This window comes from Lepisosteus oculatus, chromosome 11 (genome assembly GCF_040954835.1).
Source record: "Lepisosteus oculatus isolate fLepOcu1 chromosome 11, fLepOcu1.hap2, whole genome shotgun sequence".
NCBI lineage: Eukaryota > Metazoa > Chordata > Actinopteri > Semionotiformes > Lepisosteidae > Lepisosteus > Lepisosteus oculatus.
The window spans coordinates 26,498,504-26,519,844 of record NC_090706.1 but is presented as its reverse complement, the minus strand read 5'-3'; the positions used below and the strand labels follow the sequence as shown (position 1 = coordinate 26,519,844).

Genomic DNA, 21,341 nt, shown 5'->3' with positions numbered 1-21,341 from the left:
CCTTCTTCGTGGAGTTTGCATGTTCTCCCACTATCTACATGGATTCTAACTGGGTACTCTGGTTTTCTTCCACTTCCCACTAATATGCTGGCTAGGTCAATTGGAGTCTCAAATCTGTCCCTGTGTGCATGCGTGCACACGCCTAATTTTTTTAATTTGGAATAGGTCCCAACAAGATTTTTATAGTGTTGTAAAAATTGACTCTGGAAAGCTGGAAAGTTGAGCTGGAAAGTGAATGCAAAAAAAGAGCACACCTCACTTTCCAGCTGGCACAGCAACTTAAGAACGACTTCCACATTAAACAAAAATCCTATCTCTTACAATCAGGTCACCCTGATGACGTGAAACTCTACAATTATCTTTGAAGAATCACTAAATTTAGGGTTAAAGGGCAATGCTTGGAATGCTGTTGTAGTGCTTGATTCCTATTCTGGTACTGAACCATACAGGAAAAATAAAGTGCATTATTTGCGACTATATTACATGAAGGACAAATGATGTCCTTGAATATTGAAGGAGAATCATCAGCATTTTTGACAAAACATTTTAAATAAGACATTAAGAAAATATTTTTTCTAAAAATACTTGCCACTAAACAGGAGGACACATTGATATTTTGTAGAATGTTCTTTTAGAACAGAATGCTTTCAAGCAGGCATTCAGATGTACTGTATATGTCTCAGTTATGTGATGGTTAAAGAACAGAATGACTGAACTGGATTTAATCTGCTACTTAAATAAGACAAAAACTGCACTTGAAAATCCCTATATTTTTCTGTTAATTCTAGGTGTGGGAGGGCAATAAGAAAGAAGGTGTTCGAGAAATGTAATGACACGTAACTGGCTCCTTTGTTTTACATATCTTAAGAGTGAAAAAAATCTCCTCTATGAAACAACAAGCACAGAGAAATCTTGACAGCATCTCTTGAGAGTATTTGCTCATCTTGAGATGAGACTGATAAACCTGTGCTTTCTACAGAAACAGATGTAAGAATGAAAATACATCAAGCTGCTCATTTTTAACAAGAGGAGGGGGAACATTCTTAGCTATGTATAAGATGCCTTGTGATTCAAGGAGACAGTCATCTTTGAATCAGTTCATAAAAGCTTCTAAAAGTATTATTGAAATCTGCCTCCTACTTCCACAGAATCATTTCTTCACCTTTCTTAGCATGGGTCAGAAACCAGTTGGTCCTTTCTGTTTCTGACCAACTGAAATCAGAGCTTTACAGAGAATAATGAAGTTGTCTTCTTTATGCCCTCTGTAAAGTATATCATGAGCTCAATAGATGGCAATACATTTTCACAGTAGAGCATGAAAGCTTATCTGTCTGTTTTTATTATGACTCTCTGCATTGCAGATGGAATTCAGCTTCCAAGTCTCTGAAGGTCTAGTACTATTGTAATGCTAATAACTGCAGTGTTGTAATTTCAGTTTCTGTCTCCTCACATGTCAATCTCTTTTATCAAATGCACAACATATTACCTGGAGGAGTTAAGTATAAAGGTGTATGTCTAAGGGCCTGCTGTGTCTTGCCTAAAGCCTGAGTTGAAAGTTATTAATATTTGATAAATTCATACTCAATGAACTAATTTAAATTTTAATGATAGTTTCTTTTTTCTCTTTTGTGTACAGAACAAACTTCTTTGGCATTTTTGTAGGTTGTATTAGCATATCCATGAGCACATAGATTTTGACAGCAAATAAAAAATACATGTATGATGTCTATTAATATACTGCTGCAAAATGTTATTCTTCACTTAGAAAACAAGTTTACTACATGAAAGCTGTACTATAAAATATCAAGGAGATGAAATGCTACTTGTTATTCCCTGTGGCTCATACTCTTGAAAAATCCTATTGAACACACTGCTGGTTGGACTGGAGAGCAAAAAAGTGCTAATGGTTCTTGTTATCGCTGTTTTTATTCTTTAAAATTGTGTGAATTAAGAAAAAGGAGAGTGAAATTGATCGTTTTCTTTTGAAGTGTACCTTGCTATCTGTATTTATAGTGAAGACAATGTCCGTCTGGTCCAGTAGTTTGCAGGAATAGGCAATATTTACTGCAGTCTCCTGTTTGTCTCCTGTCAGCACCCAAATCTGTATGCCAGCTTCACGGAGGGCTTCAATAGTGTCTGGCACTCCTTCTTGTAGCCGGTCTTCAATGCCAGTGGCCCCTACAAAATGAATAGATAAAGATAATTTAGTTTAGAAACTGATCAAGGAAAAAATAACTTCCCATTTTCTCTGGTAAAAGAATGTGAAATTCAGAATAACTTCTACATTTTCCAAAATCTTCTCACCTCTGCCCTCAGTGAACAGAACTGTTTTTTACTAGACACAAATAGAAGATTTGGTGTAGTACAGGCAATTAGCATAACACCTGGCAAAGGATTACTGGAGGCCCATGTGTTATAACCCCCAAAATGTCTATGACAGAAAGAAATCATATACTGAAGGCAAATAAATTATCACAACTCTATATGGATATGGAGTGAAGAAATGCACTGCACAGGATCCTTTAACTTGCAGATTGTCAGCCTTACCAAGCAATGTAAGGTTAGTTTCCAAGTGGAGAGCAGTCTCCATTAGCAGTTCATCCTTGTTATCAATTGCTGCCTCAGCTTCCATTCTCACACTGGACCAGTCTTCGTAAGCTCTCTCGCTCAGAACCTGGGGAAGCAGAGGGAGCTTTTTCCAAAGGCACCACTTAATATAATAATAATAATAATAACAATAATAATAATAATAATAATAATAATCATACAGTATCTTGTTGCTAGAGGAACTTCCCCTTCTGGGTATAGCTGATCAAATACATAATTTTAATAGGTGTGGAAAGGAAAAAAGGATGTGGAAGTAATCAACCCTGACAACCAGTGCTTCTGATCCAGACAAGCCGTAAATAATCATATTTCACCCACTGATAGAGAAATAAATTTGACACTAAGGCATTGGCTTTGTATACTGTGTTGTCTGCAGTGAGCAAAAACACCTCATGTAGTAGGAGACATAGTGATGGCTACATTGATGTTTAGCAAGAGTACTGCCATCAAAAGACCTTGAGAAAGTATGGTAGCTACGGTAGCTGAAATTAGACTAAAACTATACAATAAACACAAAATAAAAGCATGCATGGAAAAACATTGAACAGCAAAAACAATCACTGTGTTCAACATCTCTCACGTTCACTGTGGTGCTGAGGAAGATGATATTTCCCTGTGGACTACACAACTATAATTATAAATAACTCTATAATTCCGAATTTTTACCTTTTTAGCTAAACAAAGAGTGCGTAACCCATCTTTGGCATACCAGTTGAGGTGCTTTTGTGTCTTTACAGCTATTTTTTTTAACTTCTTATGTCCATCCTGGTTTTCTGGAATAGAAAACATGAATCCATTAAACACATTCATCTTGTTTTGGGAAGACTCTGATTAATTTACAGTACACTAGCTAGTTTAAAATTATGTTTTCCTCCTGCATTAAATTATTAACCTTGTGTAAGTATAATTTGGTCAGTTCAATTCCATTCAGGCTTTTGCAGGATTTACTGTATTGCTGTGTGACCCCCACCTTCATGAAATAACGATATACCGCTATTAGTAAAAATAATAGTGCATTAGATAATAATAGAACATTGGAGAAACTGCCAATACATACAAATTTGTTTTCATCACTATGCTGTTTTTGACACAAGCCCTCTACTACGAACTGTATGAAATTTAAGTTTTATGTTGGATACAAAAAAACAATAGGCACTTTGGTAAAGAACTGTTTGCTTTAAGCTGTCAAAACCAATGGGTTTTGTGGGAAAAATTCACTGGATTTGATGTTGTATTGATCTGCAGTACAATTGAAGCAATGACGTCAGACAGATAACCAGAGAGAGATGTTTATAAGTATGCCAATGATTGGGAATCTTGTGTTTTTCGACAAAATAGCTAATCTAGAGAGGATGAACAGTAAACCAGATGAAAAGCATTTTTAAATACAATATACACTCTATTTTTCAGTCAAATGCTTTCTATAAAGCTAAAATGGTGACATCTCTTTCAAACTTTCAGCATGGTAAGAAAATGCTCTTACTGGTATCCATGGCAATCAATTCCTATTTTTAAAAAGAAAATTACAGCAGGTTTGTTTCAGATCATGTTTTGACATAATGTTATCCAAGGTAGAATGGTTTTTTGATGTAAAGTTTACTGAAAACTTCATCTCTGCTTATGGACAGATCTCTTCTGTATGTCTGACTGTGATTTATTTCACTATTAGAATATAAAAATTGAGTAAAACACTAACACTACATATACTGCTTGTTATTTAATTCAGAGATCTAAACTGAACCGACTGTCCTACCTTTGAAGTTACAGTACATTCAGTGAATTCTGATTTCAAAACCTGCTTTTCATAATTGATTCATGTTAGGGAGAAGTAGCAGCCCACCACAGCAGTAATGAAACTTAATTTAGTGCTTTTGCAAACCATGTAGCCTGTAAAAAACAATATCACTATGCAAGAAAAGTTCCCTGTACCCATTAGCACAGAGCACACACAACCCCAAGTAGACTTGAAACCACTGACTGAATATAGAAGCTGTCACATGGGCAAAGGTCTAGAATTTCATTGATTGAATGGAGGTGCTATATTTAATGGAAAGGCTGTCAAACCCATCTTGATTTTCTTTTATCAGTTCCCTGAAAAAACAATATGTTGCTGGACCGCAGAAGTTTCATTTCATATCAGCCTGGGGGAAAAAAAAATAGCAGATACCCTATTGAAGGCTATCATCAAGGGCAATTTTAACACAGTCTAGACATTTACCTCTGGATGTGCAGTCCAGCAAATCCATGATGACAGAGTCCGCGCCTTTAGTATACAAAACTACCTCCTCGGTGACTGGGTGCCTGACCAGCACAGACATCCTCTTTCTGGTGGAGTCGAAGGCCAGCGTATGCAGGACTTCAAAAGTGAGGATGGTGCCCTGAGGCAGTTTGACGATCACCTGGTCAGGGGTCCGAGAAAGCAAGGTGAAGCCATAGGCCTTGGCGGCGTACACTAACGCTGCTTCATCTGGGCTCTCGGCCTCGTAGCACAGGTCTCCTACGTCTCTCTCCGCAGGTCTGTCTCTTGCCATCACTGCATCCACTTCTCCCCTGCCGTCTTCGCTAGCTCTGCTGCTCAGGCCACTGTCTCTCGAGCTGGCAGAGCCGCTAGAGCTTCTGTCTTCAACCCCGATGTCCTCATTCACTGAAGCCCCAGAACTCGAGGGACTGACCTTGTTCGTCCCACTGCTTTTTCCTGACAGGGACTGGAGGGAGGCTATGACTTGACTTAACCGCTCTGATTTTAGTTTCTTCAGGAAGCTTTGCAATGCCTCGAGGGAGCTCAGGGAAGGTGTTTTTTTGAGTGGACCATTTACCTGCAGATATAAAGGTGCTCATATTATTCCAAATTAAAGGAGAATTAGAAAAGGATGACTAATACTGACAATGTGGCACTGGATAAATATAATGTGTTCTCTGAGGCTTAGAAAAAATCCTCAGTTATGAAGCATTTTTAAGTTTCAGTGTAGTTTTATGTACCAACACCTGGAAAATAAAGTAAATTGGGTGAAAGAGCAGATGCAGATAATTCATCCATCAACTTTCTAACCACTTAGACAAGTGTTTCTTAACACACAGTATAGACACAGACATACACACACACTAGGACCAATTTTTACTGAAGTCAATCAACATACTGTACCACTATGTTTGTAGACTGTAGGAGGAAACCAGAGAACTCAGAGGATAACCACGAGAATACAGGGAGAACATACAAACTCCATACAAACGCACCCCAGGGCCCCAGAGCTGCAAGGTTAACCACTGAACCACAGTGCTGCTCGGTGCAGATCTTCATATAAACTAACTGCATTTTATAAAGTTAAACAATCAATATTTAACCTGTCTATAAATTAGAGTGATTGTACCATCAATATGGAGATTTGCTAATCACCTTTCATAAAGAAGTTTTTAAAGTTGTGAAATTTGGAGATTTAATGAAGAAATAGCAAAAAGGTGTGCAGGTTACTGGACAGGACAAAAACTTTTAATAATGTTACCACAAAACTAAAGAATATTAATAAGAGTGGCCCCTCAAGGATCCTAGGTCCAGTGATGCTTTCAATTTGTCTAAACTGCCGGGAAAGCAGTGTGATGTGCACAGGTATGAAGTATACATACTGTAAATGTATACAACATTTACCATCCTTGTGAGTTTTTGGGTTATAATAATTTGACACAATTTAAACAAATAAAAATAAAGTTGACACAAAAATTAGGATGAAACTCAGAAAAGATGAAAGTATCCTTTTTCGCTTCTTTTCATAATTAGACAGCACTGAACCACTTGCAATAAAGACAGTGATATATCATTACAACAGATGAATGAATTTACCTAACTAAGGCTGTGATTAAGTCCTTACTTATCATGTAGCAATCATAGTAATTATATATTGGCTAAAGTTGGATTTATATTTAGGGTGTTGCACTTCATTCTTAGATTTAGGGCTGGGATTAGAAAGAAAGTTCTGAAATGGTATGTCTTTTGAATTATAGGAATGTAGTATATAATTTGATTATATATAGAAAGTTATGCAAATACGTTTTAACCTGTGATTATCATCATTCTAATCTATATAAAATGTTGAATTGCCTGAAACACAGGTTATTGGTAATATATAATTTATTTTTACATTTTAAATATGTACATGAAAATGCTGCAGATTAATCTTGTTTTTTAAGATTTAGTTATGCATATGGCCTACATTATTAAAACATGAAGCAGAAAAGTGACTATGGAAATTCTGCCCAGAGTTAATTAAATAGGTTACCAAACTTTATCTAAAATCTTTTGATGTACGTGTTATATTTATATAATCTGTGAAAGACTAAAGTGCCTACATTTTCACATTTTGTAACATATGTATGCTGTCAATCCTCAGGACTTTGATGAAAATCAATAAATTGCATAAATCCCGTTCTAGTAAAATTTGCAAAACTATGCAATTGGTAAGAAACTTAAAATCCACTCTTTGGAGATGTTTTCTGCTGGCAACTGTGACTGCACAAATTTGCTTGAAGATTCTCACCTTAAGTCCTGATATACTCCGGCTACTTACAGTATTTATCACTTTAAATTTCTCTACTCAGTAAGAATAAACAGAAGAAAGCTCCACATATGTATGTTTAATTTTTTCTTTCTACATTTCAGCATTGGCTCAACCTCTGCTTGTTCCCTTGCAGTTTGCATGCTGACACAGCACCCTTTTCAAAGCTTATGAAATAAATCATGCAAGAGACTTAAAACAATCTGGCACTAGTAATATAATTTAATAAACTAAATGGTTTGTGTGGTTAGGAGAAGAAGTTTATTTAATACCAACTCTAATCATCTACTGTCTTGGAATGATCTAATGTCATTGCCTTGTGATTGGTAGGCAACTATTTTAAAATCTTAAATGGACTCATATTCATGTCAGTGACTTTTTCTTTAAACTGCAGCTCTTTCTGAAATGCCAAATGCCTTTTATTACAGCAATTTATAAATTAAATAACAAAACAATTTTCTGTCTTTTTCTTCCCTATGACTCCAATAAATGATACACAATCATCGTGGTCTCTGTCTTCATTAACATTTCAGACATGACCTGAATACACTTGCTGATAGCACAAGTACTGAACTTCAACGAAGATATGAAGATGAGCTCATTATATGATCGCTAATTTTTTTTTTAAATGTAGCAGCTAGACTTAAGGTGAAAAAACTCAACTCAGGTCTCTCATCTGACAGAATCGACATTATTAGTTCTCGACGGCGATAGCCACAAATTTTTATCAGTTAGTGTATAGTCAGTCAGTTTTTGACTGGGTAGATAATTCAAGTGAAAACTGAAAACACTGTTATTATACTGTAGCTCTGCAACAGCCTACCAAAGCATGAACCAAACTGGAAGATATACTATACAGTATGTCACTGTTCTGTACACATAAAGTCAAAGTAAGGTATTGATAAAAATATGGTTCTGTGTTTTTTACAAGGGAAAATAATTTTTGAAATCTTAAGCCTGATCAGAACTTGAGCAGTGCAATTCTGATTATCTTAATTTTAGATTTGATTAAACTGATGCAATGCAATCATGAATGAACTATAATCAAAGTAATAAGATTGACTGTAATTATTTCCTAAGCTTTGGACGCTGTCAGAATTAAGTGGATGGGATCAAATGATCCTTGGCATTAATTAATTTCATGTACAACCTAGATAAGTGTAATCAGTGAACATTAGCTAGGACCTACACTGGGTCATCAATTGCCTGGCAAAGCTTTCTGCATATGCATTTGAAAATTAATAATAATATGTGTTTGACAAGTATTTGTCCCACTTAAAACTGAGCCAAATAAAAACATTAAAAGGTAGAAGAGCTCTCAAAATGTTTATCATAATAAAATATACGAATGGCCTGTTGCTATTTTCCTAGATAAAGGTGTTTATATGATTTGCTTTTATGTATCATTTTTTAACATTGTTCTTTGACTCCTTCAGCAAGGCAGCCTGCATATCTGAATTTTTCTCTTCAATGCAGCCATACAGCCCTGAATCATGAAGTATGTCTTAGTATGTCTCATCATAAGCACATGGTGGGGGGTGAACACTCACAAAAAAAATAATTTCTGAAGAAATGATCTGATGATTGTACTGGGATCAACTTGGAATGAGCTGTACTCACAAAAGCAATTTCTTAGGATTACCACAATTCTTTAGTGCAAAGTAAAGCCCACAGCCCATACTCAATCCTTGAGGCTCATGAGGTCAGAGCTTATCCTGGTTTCTGTAGCATTAAGTAGACTGAGAGTACGTGACTCCCCCTTGAATAAGACGCTAGGATGTTGAAGGATAAGCCCAGGCAATGCTGGTTTATGTTTGTGTAGCAGAGTGGACTTGAGAGTTGCTCAAGATCTATTCTCAGGGATACACCAGCCTTCAGCAGGGACTCCAACCCACAACCTTCAAGTCGACAGTGATAATCATTACTCTACAGCGTATGTGTTAAATTGATCTGACTAATTCTCAAGTTCAAGAAAAGAGGGGCTTGTTGTTGCATACAGAAGCTCTCCTATGGAATTTGGATTGGAAGGGCTGCAAGATGAGTAGCTGTGTTTAGGGTGTGCATGAGTAATTACTCACCCTGCGTCTTGGTACTGTTCCTGTAGAAACCACCACTGTGTTACAGATGGCCAATGCCAGGAAAAAGTCAAAGTAGGAGGCGCTGTCAGAGCTGTGACCATGTTTGCACCATGCCTCCATTTGGCTGTCTGTCTCCCATACAATCTTCAACAGCTTCCTGTCAGGGATGACATCCTTTTCCTGTAGGGAAAAAGCTATCAGAAGTGAATGTGTGCTCTCAGTGTGGAATGTGTAACGTACTGTATGCACAGTATAAACCAAAACAGTTTTATTTTGATTTTGTGGAATCATCAAAATAGGTCCTATAAGGACATTGTCTTAATGTGATGTTTTAATGAAGGCATTACAATTAAAAACAACCAGGTAAAAATGATGCAAGAAAACCATAAACATTTCATAGTCACAGTCACCTAGTCAGCATGAGGGCAAAAAGTCATAGGTCAATTTTCAGGATAAATAGACTCTATTCTAAAGGCAGTTTTAAAGGGATGAGAGGCGAGATTTTTCATCATGTTGTTTTTTACTTTAAAAGATATAAGACAGTGACATAATAGATAAACAGAATTATAGATTAAACTGAGCCAGAGAATCAAAACAGTGATAAATGGGTCTTTCAATTATATGAAATGGGATTTTTTTTCTAAGTTTGCCATTCACCCACAAAGATTTTAATACCACCTTCCTCATCAACATTTCTTCCTAACACCCTTCCAATAATTGTCTCCTTTCAAATTACATACCGTAATTCTTAACAAAGCCATTATGGATTTTTTTTAAGACGAAGGATTACGAAAGTAAAAGAGGGCTGCAATTTTTCTTTAGGTCAACATTTTTTTTTACTTTTCTCCATTGTAACAAGACTGCCCTCGGACTGACAGATAAAATTCCACCGGGTCTAGTTTTCTTATTATTTGCTCCATTAATCTGTTGAGTACAGATGTTGGCAATTTATTTTATTCATGTTGCCTCCTGCTGTCACAGCTGTTTGATAAATTGTGCCAAGGCGACATCACATGGGATTAGAGAACAGGTGGAATGGAGTGCAGTACAATGGAGAGCAAGCCAGAGTACAAACCCTTTTGAGCAGACGCTTACAGACAGAAGATGCCCCCAAATCAAAAACTGCACTGTGTGACACGTGTACTAGGTTTTATTCAGTGATACTGGATTGCTCCCTTTGCTCAAGTACAGCCCAGTGATAATTGGAATTTAAGGCGTATTACTCACACTATGAACAAACCAAGTTAGAAGGGTCACCAACATACTTTTGTGGAATTACAGTTAATTAAGATACAGATTGTGTCTTAGAAAAACAAAGCTTCGAAGATGGCAATTCAACATGTTATCACACTGAAAAACACAGTAAAAGAGTGCACTTTATCAGGCGCATGCCATTTTTATATTTCTTCTACATCTTCAAGAAACTGTGGTACTATTATGATGTGCTATCGAAGAAAAAACAACAAAGTAATTAAATTTAGAGGGTTATGAAGAACTACTGTTTACTTGCCAGACTAAATGATTAATTACATTGTTTAACACGAAATTGTCTACAGACACCGACAGTGATGAAGAAGAAAATGAGAGAGACAAGACGCATTGTTTGATGTGTACTGAATTTCTAGTCAGATTTTTGAATTAATTGAATTCAACTTTATTGCCTCTAAGGGAATTTGTCTTGCACATCCAGAGCACATAATATATATTACAATAATACGATAAACGAACCTCAAGAACTTCCTATTTATTTTCAGAAGCTTTCAGCTAAAACAGCAGAGGGAGACCATATAAAGCCATATAAAGCCAATGTGAACATAAAATGGTACTAAATACAGTAGACCACAACATTTTTTACTTTAGATACAGCACTTTAAGAAACAGATTTGAATGTACTGCAACTATTTTGTTTTGTCTTTACACCCTAGAAATAATAACTAGGGTACCAGTGAACTAAAGAACTAAATACCAGTGAACTGGATGTTAAACCCTTTATGGGAAGTTGGGCATTTAAAGTCCTGCCAGTTGCAAAAGTCTATGAACTCTGGGCTTCAAAGAGCAGGAAGGGAAGGTTTGTCAGTGAACAATGACATTAGACTGCATAATAGAGGTGGGCACATGCCCTAGCTAATCTCCCAAAGAGCTAGATGTGAATAGTGGCCAACCATATATGAGCACTTCTTATGTTACTATACACACAAACATAACTTCAGGGCATATAAGCTTAAGTGAAATAGCTCTTTCCTTGGGAACTAGAACACAGTTGCACAACTGCACAGATTTGTTTCTATCACAGTCACAAGGTTGCATTCAGAGTTTCTTTAGCACCTACCCTCAGACACATGCATATAGAAAGATGACTATTCATAGCAGAGAAGCTGCCATGACAATAACACATTTGTTATCTTTGTGGTAACTGACTGTAATGACGGATCAATGGAATGCGTTTTGTTTCCTCAGCATGCCCATATGGCAAACAAAAGCTTGCAGCCATCTTTATTGGTGGCAGAAAAAGTGCTAGACCATATGGAGGCCAGTCTGAATGGATCAGTATCAGGAAGAGTGCTCCACTGTCAGCACACCCAGGACATTGTTACTCTGGCACAGGCTAGTTGTTTTGACAAACCCTGGACAGAACAGAAGCTCGGCAGGCTGGGTAGCAGTTGTCTGCAGTGCTTTAAATGGCCAGAATGTGGAAATGGTACACTTTTCCTCTCCTGCTGGACAGTGACAACATCAAGCTGTCACCCCCTAGCACTCAAAGCCTCTTTTTTCAGCCTTTCAAACAGGTGCTCTGCCTGTCTCAAAAAACAAAAACGGCACAACGCAGCCTAGGCAGCACCGATCCAACCTGGAGATCAAATCTGTGCAGCATTTTCTTTCCAACAGTTTCCACAGTTACAAGGAGTATTTTAATGTTGCAAAAAACCTTTGACATTTTTTACTTGTGAGACATACTGCGATCAGAAAAACTGTATGTACCAATAATTTGTAGAGAACAGATGGGCGTTTTCACCTGATGCTGCCTGGGCCTGATTTGCTGTTTTGTTCTCATAATTACATTAAATACACTCTCTGCTTTATATGAATAAGAAATAATTTTACTGATTTCACCTCTGACCAGTGCAAATCCATCAGAAATATGCACCTTATAGTTTGAATGACAGAAGGATAGAAAAATGTGGGGCAGTCCTGTTAGAATCAATATACTGTGTCTCAAACCCCCCCAAAATCCTACAAATCTTTATTGTTTTTGAATAAAATTGAGGTTAATGATCATAAAGTTCAAGCTTGCTTTCTGCCTTGCCAGAAGACATAACGTTTCCAAAAACTAAACAAAGACCCATATACAGTGCATAGGGAATCTTTTGGTTTGTGTAACCGAACTTATCCCTGTAGCCAAATGTCATTGCAATCAGTCAGTGTTTTCTGCTTCATAGCCACAATGTAATCAGCTTAGCCAGATAAATGCCCAACAGCCAGGGCATCCCACCAGACAGATACAAACAGCATTTTCCTGTTTCCCTGCTCTCCTGTCAGACTAACCTCGTGCATTTTTTTAATCCATTTTCCAACACTGCAATTTTCAAAAAGAAAACAGAAGAAGACAAGGTTGCCATTTCAGTGCCCTGTAGAAGAAAGTAACATCTCTGTTCTACAAGTACAATTTGAATCACAGCAACAAGCTAAGGGCATGGAAAGATTGTAAATTTTGCCTCCTACTGTAGAACAAAAATTAAACACTTTTCTTAAAATTACTTACTGTGTGAGTTACTTGTATCACTGATGAACTAAAATTACTTGGTTAGACATTGTGATGCTTAATGCAACACACCCTCCTTGATCCAATTGTGAACAGTACAAAACATCTAATATTGATTGTGGCAACATGACACTGGTCTCTTATACCGTTTTATTAAGAGCTCTGGGTTTTAGGCAACTTTTGGTGACAAAGATATAGAACAATATGCATGTAATGGCTCATATTTTCTTGGATAGCTGCAAAAAGCATGACTTCCATTTTCCATTATTTACCTCTTAAAATGCTTAGGCTTCACTCATAAGATCTGTCAGTGTAACTTAAGATAAAGGAACATTCATATCAGCACAATCTCAGTTGAAGTGACTGTCAGAACAGTGAACACAAGTCATCAGGTCATTACAAAAACAAAAACCATTTCACAAACTATACAACAGCTTGTGTCACTTAAAACATATGTAGGCCACTTCTATCTAGAATATGCTAATATGTCCATCCATCCACTTTCTAACAGCCTTATCCAATACAGGGTTAGGGTTGGGGGGGTTCTGGAGCCTATCCTGGAAAGCAATTGGAATGAGTACGTCCTAGATAAGATGCCAGCTCATCGCAGGGCACACTCACACCAGGGCCAGTTTTCTCAGAAGTCAATTAACCTACCAGTATGTCTTTGGATTATGGGAGGAAACTGGAATTCCAGGAGGAAACCCATGCAAACATGGGCAGAACATCCAAATTCCACATAGTGTAGATAAGACCCCGGGAAATGAAACCAGGGCCCCAGCCAGCTCTGCGAGGCACCAAAGCTAACCACTGTGCTACCATGCCATCCATATGCTGATATTTTTCCTTGCTAAAATATAAGGAATCCCCAGTCAAATGAATAGAACCTTAGCATCATGCAACCTCAATGCCAATAGGTCTCTATAGAATTGAAAACCAGTAGAATTGGAGGAACATGCAACTTAGTGTTACACACCTTGATCCCTCATTACTACTTCAGCAGAAGGCGATTCTATCAGAAGAATGGGATATACATCAACTGCAATGGACTGTCAAAACCTTGTGTAATGCATGCCCACATTTTGTTCAAGGTGTTCTTTATCACAGAGGTGTAATATGTCATTCATAGGGGCATATTTTGTTCAAGTGCATAGATTTGCAAATATATAGAAGAATCACAAACTTTGCATATAGCATATACTCACAAGTGGACTGCTGAAAGCCACTTCACTGTCCATGCGCCCTGCTGACTTCCTTTTAGTTTGACCACCATAACAGGCCTTGGCACTATGCCATCTTCTAAGCCCTTTGGTGCCCTGGCTCCTGAGGTTAGGCCTGAGTCGAGACCTGACTTGTCTGTGGACATAAGACAAGTCTTCCTCATCTGAATCCAGTTCTCCATGGGCTGCAAGGCGTATTGCTATTTAAAACATAAGAAAAATTACAAATGAGAGGTCATTCAGTCTTGCTATGTCATAACTGGGGAGCACACAGACACATAAATACAATTTCTGTGTGTATTCTGGTTTGAGCTGCTGACTTCAGCATGGCTTTCAGTGGGTAACACAGTGGAAGAAATAAGAGAATTCATAAGAGGACTTTTAGTAACTGCACTACAGAGCAGTATATTGAGCTGCTTTTACTTGCATATCCCATACTAAAGAGGGGAACTATTCAAATATGATATGTTCATTGCATTTTACAAAATACTAAATAAAAGTTAGAACAAATGTTTCAAAGATCCATTTATCATAGAACTGTGATGAAAAGGCATACTAAGGGTTCTACTTTAAGATTACATGTAAAATTTGTATAGCCTCAGTACATGATTACTTGCAATGAAAAGACAAAAAAAACAATTCTGACTTTTATTTTCTAACGTGTCTGATGAGTCATGAGTTAAAAATAAACACATGATCCATCCATTTTCTATCCACTCCTTCCAATTCAGGGGAGCTAGGGCTTATTCTGCAAGCAACAGGTGCAAAGCAGGGTACAAAGTAGACGGGATATCTGTCTGTTGCAAGGAAGAAACACAGACACAGAATTTTTCCAGGAGCCAATTTACCTACCAGTATGTCTTTGCACTGTAGGAAGAAACCAGAGGATCTGGAAAAAAAACCATGGGAACACAAGGAGAAGACCCACACTCCCCACATATAGTACCCCATGACTGGAATTGAACCCAGAACCCCAAAGCTGCAAGGCAGCAAAGCTAACCACTGTGCCTTATTCAAATAATGAAGTATTCACCATTTTCCTGATGGCAGTACTCTGTGCCCATAATGCTGCAGCGCCTGAAAACCATCTTGTTCTCCGTGAGTGTCCCTGTCTTGTCCGAGAAGAGGTATTGTATCTGCCCCAGGTCTTCGGTGATGTTGAGGGCCCGACACTGCAGGCGCTGGTCCAACTCCTCATCATAGAGGTCAATATCATTGCTAAGAAAGAAGATTTGACCCACTTTCACAAGTTCAATAGACACGTAGAGAGAGATTGGAATCAACACCTGGAATGTTAGATGGAAAAAACAGGAAAAAGCACTTAAAATACATTCAGCTGACCATGAGAATTTTGTTTACCTCTGTTGTTTCCTATTCTCTGTGAAATCGGAAGACATTTCTTCAGGAAAGCAAGAAAAGATGTACTCTGAGACTAATAAGACTTTCCCATTCATAGCCCAAAATGTAAAACATTTGATGACAATAAGTTTTGAAAAATAAGATTTTCTATACATTTCAGCTCCTCTTGTTTGAATACTTGTGTGAATACTTTGCACAAGCAGACTAAAATGTCACAATGTGCATGAATCCTCCAGTATGCTCAGAATTTCAGAACAGAGCTGAAATGGTGATTTCATTTCAAAATAAAAATATAAATATATAAATACCATTTCCCAACAGAACTTACTTGCAGCAAAATGATCATTGTGAAGAAAATGTAGAATCCTGCCAAAGATGGTGAGATGTACTCCCCATTTATGTCTGGAATATCAAATGGAGGCTGGATCTGAAAATTCTGCAGCCACTTTGTGTGACCTGAGGATGGAGAAAAAGGCAAGATTAACTCCTGTTTCTACTTTGTTATTAAAAAACAGGTTGAGATGGGGATGAGTTAAAATGTCATATAATTGCAATAAAGCTCTGTACTCTCTTGTGTATAGGTTATAGGTCATTAATCATAATTCAGTAACACTGTGTCAGTGCCTTACCTATTGCTCCTGTAAGGCACATAAAAAACAGAAGTCCAACACTGCACAGCACATCAGTGTTCAGTCTTCTCTCCAGCTTGCTGCGTTTGTATCTGGGACCATTGTTATTTAGCATGGCCTTGGTTTCATGACCTACAGCACCAATTAACATCATTAATCAATGATTGCGACTGTTTTTTGTTAATTGAATACTCATATAGCATTGTGTCTTTCTCTTATTTATTGTACAACAATTAATGGAATACTGTATATATTATTTAACACTTAAGTTATAATGTATACAATACAATCATATGACAATCTAGCCATCAAATGTAATCTAGAATGGCAGTAAGATGAGGCTACACACCATTATTTTCCTATATAGTGCTTTTCTGCACCTGCATCCTAGTAATTGAGTAATTTATAACAGAGTTTCTCCTGCTTCCCTTTAATGACAGCGTGGAATGAAAGTCAATCAAGGTTAATCTCATACGGCAGGTCGGAAAACTCTATTAATGATCTCAGGTGTTCAAGCAAACTCATTTTTCATGTAAATTTGAGTTAAAATCAGGATGTGCTAATTCATGAGGTGTGCTATGTTTTTGTTTTGAAATCTATATCTATAGGAAACAAAGAAAATAAATCTCGGCTTGATTTTCTTGAGAGCAGTCATGATGATTATTAAAGCCTGCAAAACTGAATAATCTTAAATGAAGGCTCTCCAATGTAGTGGTTTCTTGTTTGGTTTTCTGCCAGCGTTCACATTGAAATTTAACATTTTCACTGCAGCCCAGGTGTGAGGGAATGAGACTAAAGGCCAATGAGCATGCCTTTGATCTGAATGCCTAGTTGCATTCCGGTGTAACTGGGCGAATGTAATTGAAGAAGAGTGACAATCAACTTGAGCCCAGGAGGAGTGGTGTAAACCTTGCGCCTGACCTCACCAGGCACAGGCAGAGCGTCAACAGCTGAGGCATAGCAGTGATATGCCTCCCTTTCCATCAACAAAGCTGAAACCAACACATGGAGCCACTCACTTGACACAACTTGATTTGTCAAGAATCTCTCACCTCAAATGTTTATCAAAGCTGAGTCTTTTTCAGTGGATACAGATGAAAAGCAAGCCATCAGATTAAGCCAGGTTAAGTGGAGATCTCTTTTTGTTACACTTGTGAGGTGGGGGGGAGGGGGAGCAATAAAAGGCTGAAGAAAGGTATATTAATGATGATAACAATAATAACTTAAAATACCGGCATAGACCACGATTCCTGCAGCTTCCTCTGTGTTTCTAACGGTGCACCCACGCAACAGCAGGTTTTGCCTGCCAAAGCCAATCTTCTTCTTGTCAGGCTCATCCCTACAAATGAAAAACAACACAGCCTTTCAAAAAAAGATCTGTACTCACTCTTTATCTAAACATTAGTCACTTGTGGCCCCAGGGACCAGGTCTACAACAAAAGGCAAGTATAGCCGTAGCTGTTATATGACCCATTTCGCATGGCAACACTGTGACTAAGCCAATCTGAAATGGCAAGTAGCTGGGCACACAGTGACACATTCGCTTAAGTTCAAGCTGGACAAAATTAAAGTGGTTAAGCACCGGCAATGGTGTGCTGATGCAGTTTTACCCTAATATGACATTACACCCTCTGCAAAGCAATAAAAAAAATGAAATCTGACGCAAATGATTCTCATTTTCCTTTTGAGACAGAGTGGTACAGCAGTGAGGGCTGAAGAACACAAAAGCAGATGGAACAATAGCCATGTCAAGTGCTCTTTTTTTACTTCATATTTCTCCAGTCCTGAAAACAAGCAGTAATATACTGTATATTAAAGCAAAACACAGCTGAATTTTCCAGCAGTAGGCTGGTATTTGCTGGCTCTCATTGGAACTACTATCTATTCTCACTGCACTTTTTTGTGGTATCAAACTCTGAATTATGGATAATCTCAATCATAATATTTTTCACTGCATATGCCCAAGGGTTCTGTACCAACATGTATAGTGCTTCATACAAAGTGCAAAAATACTCATAGTGTACTATGGAGTATCCCAGAGCATTGCTCTTCCGCAGGCATTTACAGTACTCTTAAAGGTTTTAATGATAGGGTTGGTGATGAAGCCTGGGAACTGCAGCAGCACTGTGAGCCGAGTCTGAGGATTTTCCATGTCTTGTCTGTGTCATATTCACCACAGGACTGTACAGAGTAACACTTGGAAACAGAAAGGTCTATAAAAGCCTTCACACCATTACCATTAATTGGATATGGATCTCATTTGCCTATTAATTGCAAAAAGGCTTGAGATTTTTAATTTGATTCCTAATCTCATTACTACTGTTATCAGCATTCATTTATTTTCTCAATGAAAATTCACTGAATGTCAGACCAATTACAGACACAGCCCACCTTTACATACTTCTAGTTATGTTAGAAAATTCACATCTAAAGAGGTTAATTGGTATCAAATGAATTTGATTTAATGCGCATTCAAAAATTTTACATTTGGTAAAGTCAGGACCCATTAAAACACCCTAATAACCAATAACCAAACATTCCATCCTTATACTCCACTGACAAGATTTTTTTTTAACACACATAAATGCCAATATTATGCAGATACAACCTTGGGGACCAAACAGCAGTATAGCGTTTTACAATATACTTCCAAGGATTAACTGGCAAAATAATGAAAGCTGGTGGGGAGTTCCAATGGAAAAATCAACAACAAGTAAAAGAAAATATTTACAAAAACAGGGATAGGTGGTAACGAAGACCACTAATTGCGCTTCCCCCACCAACCCCCAACCCCCAACCCCCAACCCCCAAATAATTTACAAAGTCATTAACTAACGGATGCATCAAACCGCTTTGCGCATTGCATCTTCAAGGCTTTTCCTCATTAAGCTGACTCAACAGCAAAGTGCAATCCCTCCAAGGTCAAGATGCTTTTCTGAAGAAAGTTAATGCAAATCGAAATTCAAAGACAAATAATTGGAATTCAGATCGCAGAAGGAGAGCTTGGGGAAATGGAGCACTTTGCAGTGGCATGCTACTACAAATTCCATCCGCAGTTCATTGCGGGCTACTTGTTGAGACTGCTCACGGGCAGTGCAGCAAATGGGAAAATGTCCTCCCCCCCAAGTGCAAAAACAGATATTCAGATAATTTGCATATTTTCCATTGATCTCAATCTGCTCCTTCCTTCCTGATGTTTTGTGCCCTTCAAGGTTTTTTTTTCCGTCAGTCAGTAGCTTTATCTACTGTACATTTACCATTCATAACCACCTCCCCTCTAAAAAACCAGCTTTGCAAAGATAAAACATGAGCAAAATTATCATTTGCATATGCATTACAAACATAGAATGGACTCATTAATCTCATGTTAACAGACTGATGATGGCACAAGTATCCATTTTAAATCCCTATATATAGATCAGACAATATGAAGAGGGCCACTCATTTATCCTTTTGGACAGCTGCTGCATTTTATAGAGATCTGTTTTATCTAAACTGTTATTAGTTTGATTACAAAAGCAGATAGTATGTGAAACCTGCAAATGTTGTCCCTGAATCACAGAGAGAGAGCAAATCAAAACTAAATTAAAAAAGGACTGACAGTACTTAAGCCTAATTTAAAAACAGGTGGTGATTGAAAGGTTGCTGCATCCTGTTTAAAAAGGTTTTTTTTTGTGTGTTAAATCTGATATATTGCTGAATCTTCTTGAAGATACAGTGCCTTAGTAATCCCACCCATCCATCACACCTGGGAGGGTGTGAGAAAAACAGAACACCCAGAAAAAAAACAAGAGAGGGTGGGGAGATTCCGCAAACTCCTCACAGAAGATTCAAGAATCCAATACATGTCAGCAACTCTAGCACTTCTGCCCACTTTTGTTTCAGTTTCTGTTCAAAGGCTATTTGGGCAATAATGAGAAGCTGATCTCAAGTTCAAAGTAAATTACTTTGTTGTTTGTTGTCATGGGCACGGAGCCCTGAAGGTGTAAGAGAGAACTGTTTGATGACAATTGCTGATTATGTGTAGCTCTTTGGTTAATGTTCGTATATTGTTATGGTTGCTTGTTTGTCTTCCCCAGCCCCTTCTGTATTTCTGTGTGCTTGGATGTGTGAGAGTAGGTGATGGTGCCAGATCAGGTAGCAGTGCTGTCTAGGAGTGTAGGCAATTGTCTAGAGCCTGAACTACACCCATATAGGGTTAGGGGATTCTGGTTGCACAGAGTTTTCAGGACTTGGCCTGGCAGAAACTAACAGGTTCAGTTCCTCCTGGTGTGAAAAGACCCTCTCCACCAGATGTCAGTGGCGGGGGTAAATAATAAGCTACAAATAAAATAGAAGGGCACTGTACAGTATACAGTGATACTAGACTGTACTATATATAGAGAGATACAAGCCCCTTTTGGCACTTCTGGAGATAACAAGGCTAGGTCTTTGCAGACAATGGTTATTTTGATTACTTGTGTTTGAATTTAATTAGTTCAAGGGGCACATCTAATGGGAAAGCAAATGTTTGAATTATTCTTCACAATCAATTAGTAAAACAGTATTCTTCTAAAGTGGAGTCCTTATCAAGAAAACATACAGCCCCTGTGAGTGAGATGAAATGTAAAGGGTATTTTTCACCATGCCATCTACTTACAGATAACCTTTGAAGCAGTTGAGTTTACTGTTGGGCTTCTCACAGATGACAATGCTGGCGAAATGTTCAGGTTCAAATCTAGAGTTCTGAAACACAAACATCCATAGTCAAAATGGCATCTTTTTAAAATATTAGGAAACCAGTCTCTGTTTAAAAGTAAATTGTTAGTCTGCTCATGTATATATTTTTAAAACATATATCTAATCCATAGGAAGTGAAACATCTTAAATTTAAAGTTTTCAAAGATTAATTTATCATTTAACTAGTAGTTACTATTTAGGCACAATATTTGCACTTCAAAAAAGAGTTACATTTTTTCTCAAAATCAAAATAAGCTTTTACCTCACTCAGTAACCAAATATGCAGAAAAACAGGATAGACAGAACACCAGACGTGCTTTAAAAATGTATTGAGCAAAAAACATTCCTCAGCTTACAAGAATCCATCAGGCCACTTGAACAAAATCAAAAGCCATACATAGCAATAGGTCATGTGATCGGCC

The 21,341-nt window shown here is 37.6% G+C and overlaps 1 protein-coding gene across 3 annotated transcripts in view; it reads right to left on the bottom strand.

Moving 5' to 3' along the window:
• atp10b (ATPase phospholipid transporting 10B) overlaps window positions 1-21,341 on the bottom strand; it is a 47,919-nt gene that overhangs the window by 13,081 nt on the left and 13,497 nt on the right. For 2 of the 3 annotated variants that reach the window (XM_006631876.3, XM_015349429.2), the window contains exons 3-13: window positions 20,840-20,925; window positions 17,433-17,539; window positions 16,201-16,332; window positions 15,900-16,027; window positions 15,246-15,498; window positions 14,198-14,412; window positions 9,233-9,412; window positions 4,826-5,423; window positions 3,274-3,380; window positions 2,548-2,674; window positions 1,994-2,178 (exon numbers count right to left, since the gene is read on the bottom strand). In XM_006631876.3, the coding sequence (XP_006631939.2) occupies window positions 1,994-2,178; window positions 2,548-2,674; window positions 3,274-3,380; window positions 4,826-5,423; window positions 9,233-9,412; window positions 14,198-14,412; window positions 15,246-15,498; window positions 15,900-16,027; window positions 16,201-16,332; window positions 17,433-17,539; window positions 20,840-20,925 (2,118 nt within the window). The remainder of the gene's footprint in view (window positions 1-1,993; window positions 2,179-2,547; window positions 2,675-3,273; window positions 3,381-4,825; window positions 5,424-9,232; window positions 9,413-14,197; window positions 14,413-15,245; window positions 15,499-15,899; window positions 16,028-16,200; window positions 16,333-17,432; window positions 17,540-20,839; window positions 20,926-21,341) is intronic. The other variant, XM_015349428.2, reaches the window with a different exon arrangement.